The following is a 12,440-nucleotide window of genomic DNA, read 5'->3' as shown; positions in this document are numbered from 1 at the left end:
ATACAAGAACAGTGAAGGAGAATTTGAATGGTTCTGTTATATCGTGATACAGGGTTGGATGTCCACAAGGCTCAATATTTCTAAACTTCAAAGAACAGCAATTCATATGTTTGGCCGATCCGCTGAGAAAGAGGAGAGAACAGGCAGTGTGCATCTCTTAAGCTACAAAACTCATGAGATTTGGAGATGAACTACATTGGATATTACTACATCGTTCTGTTGTTGGCTCTACTCAGGTTGTGATTTTAGATTTAAAGCCTATTCCGGTTGCTCAAGCCTACAGGAAATAAACCTTGCTGGATAGTGACACATATGATTGATCCTGCATGGCATCTGAGCCTGAAGAATGTAAAACAGTACAAATATCGGAAAAAAAAAAATCTGAGTTTAGCCAAAGCAATCGATTCAGTGTCCTAGTTATTTCTCGCAGGATATCCGCGGCCCCAGGAAACCGACCACAGCCACCGGTTCAGCCCATAAGTCAGTCTGTGAAGAGGTTTTGTATTATTGTCCGGAGTGATCTCATTCCCATGGTTGTCTCCAAAAGAAGAGCAAACTTTTGGTTGAGATAGAGTTGATGTTCACAGAACGTGAGGCTGGGGCAAACAGACTGATCCTGCTGAAAGCTGTTTGGAATGGGAAAAGTGTCTGTTTGGGAGCTTGCTTTGAGAAAATGTGGAGATTGCCGACGACGCGTGACTAAAGCAATGCACTCTCCGGTATATAGTCCCAACTTATGACGGTGATGATGGTGGTGGTGGTTGTGGTGGTGATGGAGTGGCCTTTTTCTTGATCCATGTCGAGTCGATAAACTGTGTATGTTTTGATTCATCTGAGGATCAATCTTTCAATTTGGATATGTCTGAAAGGAAAGAGATACTGTAGATCTGGAAGATGCAGGGTCACTTGACTGTTTGGTTTTAAGTTGGGGATAACATGTGCTCTTTTCCTGATACTCTGGATGCCATTGGCTGCTGGAAGGGGTTGAGGATGTTAAACAAGGCTTGTACTACTAGGAGGGCCAGTTTCTTTAGACATTTTTGTGTCTTTCCTGGTGAAGGGTGGACTAGATTCTGTGTCTCGCTTTGTCTAGATTATCTTTTTATTTTCCTGTTACCTGGTGGCGTGAGTGCGAAGCTTGTTTTTTGAGAATTTTTTGTTTATATGGTCGCATTGTTGATTATGATATTTTTCCGTGTTGTTGTTCTAATTCCTTCATGTGTGTGTGGACAAATTCGTATCGCTGCGTACAAAAAAAAAAAAAATGAAACGTTTATGAGCGTGGGAACAACAAGGGGATTAAGAAAGGGTAACACTCATAAAAAAGATGCTATAGTGTAAAAGACTGGAAAGCCAATTAACATAAATGTAGGATTCTTGTGTTGGTCTACGTATAATTTCCCCATTTATTGTAACCATTGGGTGTATTGTTAGCCTTTAATTTTGTCATTGTGTATTAAATTAGTTGTTGAATTATTGTACTGTAATTATTCACAATGTATGTAAGCACCAACGAACCCACGCGCGTCTCTGAGTTTTGCCGCCAAATCTGAGTTGGTAGTGAAGCGAGTCTCAGTGTTGAAGTAACCTTCAAGGTGTAAACACGCTTTTGTATATTGAAGTAAATGTATCGAATTGTGACTTAATACACTATTTTCCCAGGGTGAAGGTGCTTTCCACTGCCACCCAACACATTCTGTATACAGGGTGTAACAAAAGTAAATTAACAAAATACATAAATCGGAGGAAAAAACAACAAATTGATGACGTGTTAACTGAACGAAACATCGTTGTGGTCGTTGTCGTAGTTGTTGTTGTTGTTATTGTTACTATTGTTGTTGTTGTTATCGTTGTTGTCGTCGTTGCTGTTATTTTTGTTGTTGTTTTTGTCGTTGTTATTGATGCTGATGTTCTTGTTGTTGTCCTATCGGCGTTATCATCCACCAGAGCAGCAAAGGACACCATTTTGTCCCAAGGTCTCTCGGCAGAGGTCCTTTACTTTCGAGTTGAGGATAATCACAGCTCAGATGCGAGTGGACACGGGGCAACGAGAGAGAGAGAGAGAGAGAGAAAGAATAGAGTAACAGTAGCGAGGGCATGAGTTCCATAAATGAAAATGGATACCGTAACACGGGAATTAATCTTTAACCACTTTAACATGATGGCCATGTTCTCAGCAATAAATAAATAAATAAATAAATAAATAAATAGATGAATAAATAAATGAATAAATAAATAAATTAAAATAAATAAATAAATAAATAGATAAATAAGTAAAAATAAAATCGAGGTCTCATTAAAAACACCAGGTGATCTCCTCGAGTTTATATGACGTCATTTCCAGTACGATGTTCCTCTGTCGTCATTTCATGTGTGACGTCTCTGTAACGCCATTCCTTCCTCTAAGAACATGATGTCACAGACCACATTAATTTTTTTTCTAGTGTAGAAAATAAGATGGCATAATCGGAAGGGTGGTGGTCTCGCGTATGCTTAGTTGTCGGTTCGAATCCCGCACTCTTCTCCGCCTCATAGCAGTGTCTGTTACTTGCCATTGCATAGGGCAAAGGTGACGTCCTTGGCCGAAGCTATGCGCCTCCGGGCGTAGGCTTCTTCCTCTTACTTTGTGTAAAGCCAAACAATGTCCTTGTGTCTGCCAAGACTGGAAGGCTCCATGCGACCGTAGAACATCTGATGACGAACGTTCCTGAAACTGGTCCTCGCCGAGTGACATGGGGCTCCTCAAGGCCTCTCGCGAATCCACAGTTTCACTTCTAACGTAGTCTATTCCATAAAGTGTCGGCTGGGTCATTGTCAAACTTTCTAGATTGAAGAGATCTGCCCCGCCCAGGGGCTCGTCTGGGTAACGTGTACGTGTGTGTGCGTGTGTGTGTGTGTGTGTGTGTGTGTGTGTGTGTGTGTGTGTGTGTGTGTGTGTGTGTGTGTGTGTGTGTGTGTGTGCGCGTGTGTGTTTGTGTGTGTGTGTGTGTGTGTGTGTGTGTGTGTGCGTGTGTATGTGTGTGTGTGTGTGTGCGTCTGACGAAATGCCGCCGCCTGTGGCCTATCCAGAGACCAGAGCGAGGTCAGGGTGAGGTCACCTGAGGCTCATGAACCGAGGACAAGGATGGCATAATTGATATTGGATTTGTATACAGACTCAACAATATTTCTTTTAAAGTTACAACTTGGTTTGCACACGAATGCGTTGTTCCAATCTATACCATGACTGGCACCCTTCACATGGTTGAAAATAGCAGAGTTGGAGTGATCATAGTTTCTGCGTAACGATCTATCTGTCCAATATAGATCTTGTTACACCGGATGCAAAGAATGGTGGAGACTTTTAATTTTCTATTTTATTTTTTGGGAGGTGGTGCAGGGTGGGTTGGGGTGGCAACAGTTAGCAGTTACTTAGAAAGTTATTTCGTTGCCCATTTTTGGTCAAGCGCTGGTGGTATAATCGGAAGCGTGCTGACCTCTCATTTGCTTAGAGAAGTGCTTCCCAAACTAGGGCTGAATTACCCCCTGGGGGTAGTTTAACAATCTCTCAGGGATAATGGATTGGTGACAGAAAATAATGTTAAGAATTCTGAAAATCAAGAAGACAAAAATTCCTCAATTAGCTTCAAGCATGGAACTCCATCCATCCCACTGATGTTCTCTGCATCTTTGGCAGTAGTCATTAGAGATGCACAACGTTCAAAGACAATAAATAAATGGAAATATCTCTAGTGTTTTCATTTAGCCATATATATCAATGTTGACAACATTTTGTGGGTAACATGCTTATGGCATGGTAAACTGGGTAACAATCTGAAAACATTTGGGAACCACTGGCTTAGATATAGGCTCGAATCCCGCACTTCCCTCTGATTCCTAGCAGTGACTGTAACCTGCCCCAACAGTTCCAGCACACAGGGCTTCGGCCGTAGGTACGCGGCTCATAGCATAGGCTCTTTATCTTCACCCATAGTTAATTGTTGCAAATTTTCATTAAAAGGAACTTTAGACACTGGAGTAATTACCATTGGAATTGTCATAAAAGTTGGAATGAGCACACTGAATGCTTTTTGTCACAACACATGGGCAAACCAACCCTTTCTGATTATTCTTTAATGAAATTAATTTCTGCCTCGAAATATCTAGGGCAGCAAGTTCCAAGGGTTTTTGGGAATAAGCCTAAAGCAATGCTGATCTTGATTTGGTCACTCTGTTTCATACAACCCCAAGCCTAAACGCAAACTGAGACGCAGGCGACACAGCACAGGGCAAAGACAGACTTCTTGTTGCTGAATTGAAGTACAATTTGAGCCTCTCCCTCACTTGAAATTCTTCAGTTGCGCTTAGGCTTCGTATCCACCTCCCGACACAGGCGACACAGGCGACACAGCACAGGGCAAAGACAGACTTCTTGTTGCTGAATTGATGTACAGTTTGAGCCTCTCCCTCACTTGAAATTCTTCAGTTGCGCTTAGGCTTCGTATCCACCTCCCGACACAGGCGACACAGCACAGGGCAAAGACAGACTTCTTGTTGCTGAATTGAAGTACAGTTTGAGCCTCTCCCTCACTTGAAATTCTTCAGTTGCGCTTAGGCTTTGTATCCACCTCCTGACTCTTACAATTGCCCTACCTACTGTCTTCAACAGGCTTTCCAATACACCGCTTCTCATACAACTCTATTACATACCTCCTCCAAGCCAATGAAACCACTCCAAAAATATCCTCACCTTTTGGTAAACAATTCTCACATATCTCTCTCACCACAAAACCTTTTTCTGTGGACCGTCTTGGCTATGCAGTCTATATTGGTGAATAAAACCTGTATTGTGTTTAAGTATAATTTTCATGTATGAAGACTATGAGTTCCTACACACACACACACACACACACACACACACACACACACACACACACACACACACACACACACACACACACACACACACACACACACACACACACACACACACACACACACACACACACACACACACACACACACACACTCACAAACTGAATGAATAACTCTCGAATGTACCGAAAGGCATAATCGAAATGGACCCCCAGGAATGAGGTAAGGTTCCATAAAAAAAAAAAAAAGAAAAAAAAAAAAAAGAGAAAGAGAGAATTAAAAAAAAAAAAAAAAAAGGTATGGCGGTAACCATAGTAATTATGCAAGTCAAACTCAGTGAAAGGGTTAGATCGAAAGATAAAGATAAAGTACATTGCACTTCCGTTGAAAGGCTCGGACAATAGGGGCCTAGAAACAATTACGTATTGTCATGCGTCTACATAGAACGGATATGTATATTAGCCTGAGCATCAGGGCTACCAACAGCTTCACAACACAAACACTCATTTCTAAATTCATGTTTTCCGTTATCTAAACTGTTTCTGTTGCGAAAAAATGTAATGCTAAGTTATTTACATGATAAGAAAATCTAGGTTAAACTAGATTAGGTTATTCTTACTTAGAACAGTGCTTGCAATGGTGCGTGGGAGTTTAGGAGTATGGGATAAATAGTTCCGCGCAGTTGGTAGCACTGGCCATGGTGACTATTTACATGCTCCCCTCTTAAAGGTCACTACAGTATATACTCACTTTCACTGAGGACCGTGAGCCCCGACTGGTGCGCAATGGTAATTCACATTTACATTATATTTTTTTCATAAATTCTCATTTCAACTCCACTTCATCAGCATTATGGTAAGTTTATTTCAAATGTTGTTTGATGCGGACGGGAAAGGCTAGTTTCTGGCTGATATGATGTACAGGTACTGATAGCTCTCTGAATTTTAGGACACTGGAGATAGTAGATCTTTCGAAAGACGTTTTCATTCCAGACATTGGATATTTTCGAATTTTAGAGAGGTTCTCCGACAGAGAGAACTATATTCATTACCAATAGGAACGCTGCATCTGCAACCATTATGTCCAGTTAATAAATGAACGATTGGAATCCAATGAATTACTTTCACAGCTTAATTGAGACCACATACATTCTATGACTGTACTTCACAACTATCATTACTATTGTTGTTGGTGTTCTACAACAATGATGTCAATGAATACAGAAGTGTTGGTAATTATATTTGTGTAATGACCACGTTAGGGACGATAGTGGTGACTGACAACAGGGAAAAGAGATGACATCGAAGACAAGTGATGATCTGCATTGAGATGTCGATTCGAATTGAATTGGTCAATGATGTTCTCGTGTCATGTTTCAAAGATCATAATGACATTTAGACACATAAGACACATCAAGGGCTATTGACTGGAGATTGAACGCAGATAAAGCAATGACGACACTACAACGAATATAAGGACAAAAACAACAGCGACAACAACAACAGGAATAATAGCAACTACAACTGGAATGACAACAACTATAACGACGGCAATTTCAACAACTACAACAACAACAACAATGACAGCAACGACAACAACACCATCAGCATCGATAACAAACCACAAGAATCATAACCAATCCGCAACATGTAGCAACAAATTGCAACAAAGAACAGTAAGCTACAATCTAACATCAACACAAGTGCCACCATCGTAGGAGTCTATCTCGCACTGAGGGAGGAATGTGACTGATAACAAATGATAAAGCCAATGACCAAAATCATACCGACAAAAATGACGATACTGGGAGTGAAATGATAATACAAATGCAAAATCATCAATAATATTACTGAGAATAATAACAGAAGCAAGATGAAAAAATAATTATGTCTCATACTAGCTTGCTCACGAAAAAACAGATAAGATATAGGGAAAAATTTACAGATTGACCATCAAGACTATAGGATGAATAATAATGTGATATGGCAATTTACATAATCACTGGAACCATTATCAAACGGTAATGATTTATATATCTAATCTTTTTCAAAATTTCAAATAGATTGTGTCAATTCTGAACATAACAAATGAGGTTGCATGACTTGCCCATTCTACTCATATATCTTGAAAACTGCTGCTGTATTTTACGCCAAATATTTACTTTTATCTAGTATGGGTTGGTATAGTAAAGCTACGTGTAAACATAATTCTAAGCGAACCTATACGGAAAATAACACATTAAAAGATATCTGTGCCTATCAACGCCCACCCCGGGACTGATTGTATCCGAAAGCGTCGATTCTTTTGGTTGATTCCAGAAAATTACAAAAACATATTTTTCGTATGAAGATGTAATTACTTATAAAGATAAAAGCCTATCCAGTAACATTGAATCAGTAAACATAATTTATTTGGTGTTCACTGGCCTATTCTACCAAATAAATCTTGATTTATATAATCGTATCAGCGTATTACAGTGGCCCCTGTGCGCTGTACATAGAGGGCGTCTGTGGATTGGAAGGAACGCAGACGTTACAACACAATCCTCTGCTTGTTTATGTACGATATATTGATACTTCTCAGTGTACATTAGATACTTAATCGCCTGGTAAGTATACAGTAATGTGCTTTGGTACAATGTTTAATCAAGTTTGTGGATTAATTATATTTCATTTTGTTGGGAGACTAGGATAGAGTGGACCATTACAGAAAACGTTAAAAAGTAAGAGAGAATGAATATTAAAGGACTGACTATAGCTTATTAATACCAAGTATGAAGTGTTGAACAATTTAGCCAAAACATGTTCAATTTATTTTGTCCTTAGTTTTGTTTAATTTAAATTTTGGAATCGTATACACAGTTATAAAAAATAATGTGTAAAACTGCGAGGATGACAAAAAATGGCAATTTGACACTTATTTCCACTGTGGTCCTCTTAAAAAGAAATAAGACTACACTATCTCGCTGTGTAAACAATACTCCATATTCGACTAACGTCGTCAGTTTGGGGGTATTTTGGAAACTCCAAACTAGTTTATGAATACTTCCATCATCACCTAACCTAACGTAACCTACCCTCACCGAACTTGACCTAACATCACGTAACGTAACTCAACGTAACTTAACAAAACAGATAGCTTCAGCAAACTCAGTGAAGGTGGCACCACATTACACTACCAAGCCACTTGCTTTTTCTACTTCGTTTGATTAGAAACGACTTCGGTTACAATATTCTAGACTTCCGTAAGAACATCTCAAGAATGTGTCTAACATTCGTATTTTAGTTTTAACTTCTCTTAATTCGTCATTCAGTTTCTATGACGCAAGAGTAATTTGACATTTGGAAATTTGAAAAGCGGAAGATCGTAAAAATGGTGTCAACTCAAACGAAACAACAAAAGCCTAGCGAAATCAACAATATAGTCATCTTAATTTATTTTTTCTGAGGTAAATGAAATTGCAAATTTGTTGTCAAATGTATTTCTCTCTGAACAAAAATTTCCCAAATATTATTATCATTTTTTTAAAGTTGTGGTCATAACAATGTACTTTCATATTGGGATCTAAAAAAATTATCTAACTTAGGAGTCAATTAACCCTTTAATTAGCTGATTTGCCGTAAACGTTTTATTATTATCATTAATTTAATTATCATTGTCATTGCTGTTATTGTTGTTACTATCGTTGTTATTAGGGCCACCTATTTTAAAACAGGAAAAAACTTTGGGCATTTGCATATGTATATATATATATATATATATATATATTTTCTATTATCATTATTGTTGCCAACTATTCACTAGCGTTCCCATCCATGTAATAAGATCAAATGACTACTACTTCCGACACATGCTGCCAATCTCTCTTAATGCTGACACTCCCCTATCAGGCAGGAACGATACACCTGCTCTTTCTGCTGACAGTGGCGACAGCAGCATCAGCAGCAGCAGTCGCCATGGCCTCCGAGACGACTCAGAGCAACAAGGTCTTCACCGAAGACGAGCTGAAGAACTGGTCCTTCGGGTTCCTCGAGTTCTTGAAGAGTGGCCAGTACCTGGGACAGGAGATCGCGCTGAAGGAGAATAACGTGTTCAACATCTACAACCTCTTGTATGTGCCTGAGCGTCGAGTGGCCCTGACGGAGGCACCGACGGCGACCCAGGTCCTTGAGTGGCTCAAGAAGGAAGGCATGGCCTCGGAGAACGCGGCCGGCACGATCAAGTTCACAGGTAAGGTCAAGTCAGGTCATTCCGTTTTTCGAAATTGTTTCGTCTTCATACCTCGGGTACCTAAAGGTGGCAGCATAATAGGCTAGCATGCTATTTGCTTTCGCTACTTCCTTTGGGTAGGAACGAATTCGGTTACGATATTCTAGACTTTCGTTAGAACATCTCAACAATGTATAAGTATCTAACATTCGTATAGGTCTAACTTCTCTCTCTTCGTCATTCAGCTTTTCACTATATGACGCAAGATTAATTAGACATTTTGAAATTTGAAAAACAAAAGATCCTCACCGAAGCTGTTTCTGCTCAAACGAAGTAGCAAAAGCGAGTAGCATGCTAGCGAGAAATGCCTGGTATGCCGCCACCTCTACTCGAGGAAAGTACCCCTGGACTCTAAGGGTTGAGTAGACTTGTCGCACCTTAACCCTGAGTGATTCGATTGCCAGGTATAGCGACTGTCCCTTGTGGTCACCGAGTACCAAACCTGGGGACATGAATTTACGAAGAAAATTTTATACTGAAGGCGCACTTGAACTAAAACGAGACCTGGTTCTTTCTATCAGAAATCGCCAAAATTCGGAAATTTCCGAATACCAGAAGCACTCTTTCTAATAAAACTCACAATCCCACTCCCACGTAGTGAGAAGTGAGGAACCCCTAGTACAGCAAAGTCCTGTTAGTTGCGGAAAGCCGCTGAGTTCTTTAGGCCGATGTTAGGGTCGCCTCCCCACCTGTCCAGGGCAGTCGGGAAAAAGTACTCTTTAATATTCCGATGAGTTCCTGAAAGGCGTTTCCCTTTCGAATATTGGAGATTTTTGATGAAAATGATCTGAGTCTCAGGGGAGTTATGGATTTCATAGCGCAAAGTGACTTCTCGCTTTTTCATAGCATAAATGTTTACCTACTTTTAGTGAGGGCGCCCCCACATCTCCCTCTGAAATTAACCACTGGAAACCACTGTAATTAACCAATTCAACTGTGTATCTGGTAGACGATACCATTATAACTGGTTAAAATGCCCTGTCGACATCCAGAATAATAACATATTATTCGTTTATTTGTTTGTTATCATTTGTCTGTTTGTTTATTATTATTTGCTTGATTTTCATTTGTTATTAGTTATCTGTCAGTCTATTACTATTTACTATTTACCTGCTTGTCTATTATTTAACTATATCTACGCATTTATTCATTTCATTTATTATTATTTATATTATTATATTTTCTATTCTTATTTATTTATCATTATTATTATTTTTTCGCATCCGACCTAGTTATGGACCAAAAGGTCTCCTGTCGGTATGCTCCGCCTTTGTAATCCTTTGTAAAATAAATAGATAAATTAATGAACGAACAGATCACATAGATGAGATAAATGAATAAAATGAATAAATACATGAATAGATGAATGAATAAATGAATAAATTAATTAATAAACAAATAAATATAAAAACAAATGAATAAATAAATGACTGAATATATCATACGATCTGATAAACAGTTGAGCTAACTCGAAATAGACTTAGATCTGCTTCGAGTGTCTTCGGATTTCCTTCGTGATAGACGTTTTCCTCCGTTTTTACGAACGCCACTAATGTGATGATGAGATTACATATTCTATTCAGGTTGAGTGGTAGACAATCCTATTTAGCACGCGGAACGCCATGACAGGGGAAAGGGTATTATATGTTGGCCTCTCTTCAGGGGACATTTGTATGTCACTCAGGCTGGTCCCAAGAGACTTTGTTATTATAAAAAAAAAAAAAAAAAAAAAATATATATATATATATATATATATATATATATATATATATATATATATATCAACATCGTGATGGCTGTTTGGGTAATCTATGTATTACTTTGGCTGCCGCCAGGTGATTTCTTTCACACGAAGTAAAGCCCTCCATTCGCACACACACAATTCACCTGTCTCTGTTAACCCGTCGACCACTTTTTAGTCAATTTATGTCGTATTTTGGCTGTCGCCAGGTGATTCTATTCAGACAATTCCGTGGTTGACATGCTAATAGTTATCTAATCATTTATTTTCAATCGATTTATCTTTTTATTTATTTATTTATTTCTATTTATTTATTTATTTATTTTTGTCTATTCATTTACTATCTATTTATGTATTCATGTATTAATTTTTAATGAGCTCGTTGATTGACTTGTTTTTCTTAAGTTCCAGAATAACGGGGCACCTGGCCTGGCTGATTAACCACGAGGACACTGGCGCTCTCCGATGTCGCCCAAGAACTAACCAAAGGATCAAGGGGCTCCGCTCTACTTCGGTGCCTTTGTCAGAGGAACGAGAGACTCGAGATGTCTTAGTCTGGAAGAAATTAGTATGTTATGATAGAGTTGTGCATGCGTGTGTGCGTGCGTGCGTGTGTGTGTGTGTGTGTGTGTGTGTGTGTGTGTGTGTGTGTGTGTGTGTGTGTGTGTGCTTGTGTGTCTGTGTGTATGTGTGTGTGTGTGTGTTCCTCCGGATGTAAGATCTAGGTAATACGTTCAGTATAGATGAAACTAAGCTATCTTAAAGAGAGTGGGAAGTCTATGCATTACTATTCTTACTATTATTATTATAACTACTACACTATCTGTGCAACTATTATATGCTCGTTCTTTACAAGATCTCGGCAAAATTAATATTTAGGTCAACTAACCAAACCTTTTCACAGTACAGACAAATGTTTTTGTCTAATAATTTATTGTAATATTGTTTTTTGTACAATTTTCACTTTCACTACGAGTTTTGCATACCAACGTATTGTCAGTAGATTTAGTATTTTGTAACGTGTGTAAATGTGCACATTTTTATTTTAACCTGACAGAAATTTTATTCCCTGACGTGGCTGAGTAATTGTTCTGTATTTTTCATTTTATTGAACGACTCTTTATATATATTTCTAATATGCAAAATGATCACTAAAATCACACGTGATCCAGTTTTTTTTTTGCAGGTAACCACAAAAGAAATTGGAAAGTAACAGAAATTCCCAAGCGCTTTCGTGTTATTCACGATGTGAATAACACGAAAGCGCTTGGGAATTTCTCTTTCTTTCCGATTTCCTTTGTGGTTACCTGCAAAAACTGTTCTAATATGTGCGTTTTTGGTAAGATTACTACTCAGACGGACTACAGAAATTCTGTTACCTAGTCTTCGCCAAACAGAAATAAACACGATGTTGATGACTACGAAGACAAAGTCATCTACAGTAGTGATGACAGTACAACGATGAGGAACTTATTTCACCTCAACTGTGGCCAAATCCGTCACCTTTGCCCTGTATGCTCGGGAAGCCGAGGGGGAGGGGGGGACAGAGCCCCCGGGCAATAAAACGTTTAAAGCT

General features: G+C 38.9%; 1 protein-coding gene across 1 annotated transcript; it reads left to right on the top strand.

The window, feature by feature from the left end:
* Nucleotides 1–3,044: 3,044 nt before the first annotated feature.
* On the top strand, nucleotides 3,045–12,428 carry LOC143026780 (uncharacterized). The gene is made up of 4 exons (XM_076187552.1): nucleotides 3,045–3,088; nucleotides 5,584–5,642; nucleotides 8,779–9,084; nucleotides 11,270–12,428. Exons 1-4 carry the CDS (start codon nucleotides 3,045–3,047, stop codon nucleotides 11,278–11,280), a joined length of 420 nt encoding a protein of 139 aa, XP_076043667.1. The 3' UTR covers nucleotides 11,281–12,428.
* The last annotated feature ends 12 nt before the right edge of the window (nucleotides 12,429–12,440 follow it).

Source organism: Oratosquilla oratoria, chromosome 7 (assembly GCF_046742065.1).
Source record: "Oratosquilla oratoria isolate Oo_2021 chromosome 7, ASM4674206v1, whole genome shotgun sequence".
NCBI classification, from domain to species: Eukaryota; Metazoa; Arthropoda; class Malacostraca; order Stomatopoda; family Squillidae; genus Oratosquilla; species Oratosquilla oratoria.
This window is presented reverse-complemented; position numbering and strand designations above follow the sequence as displayed.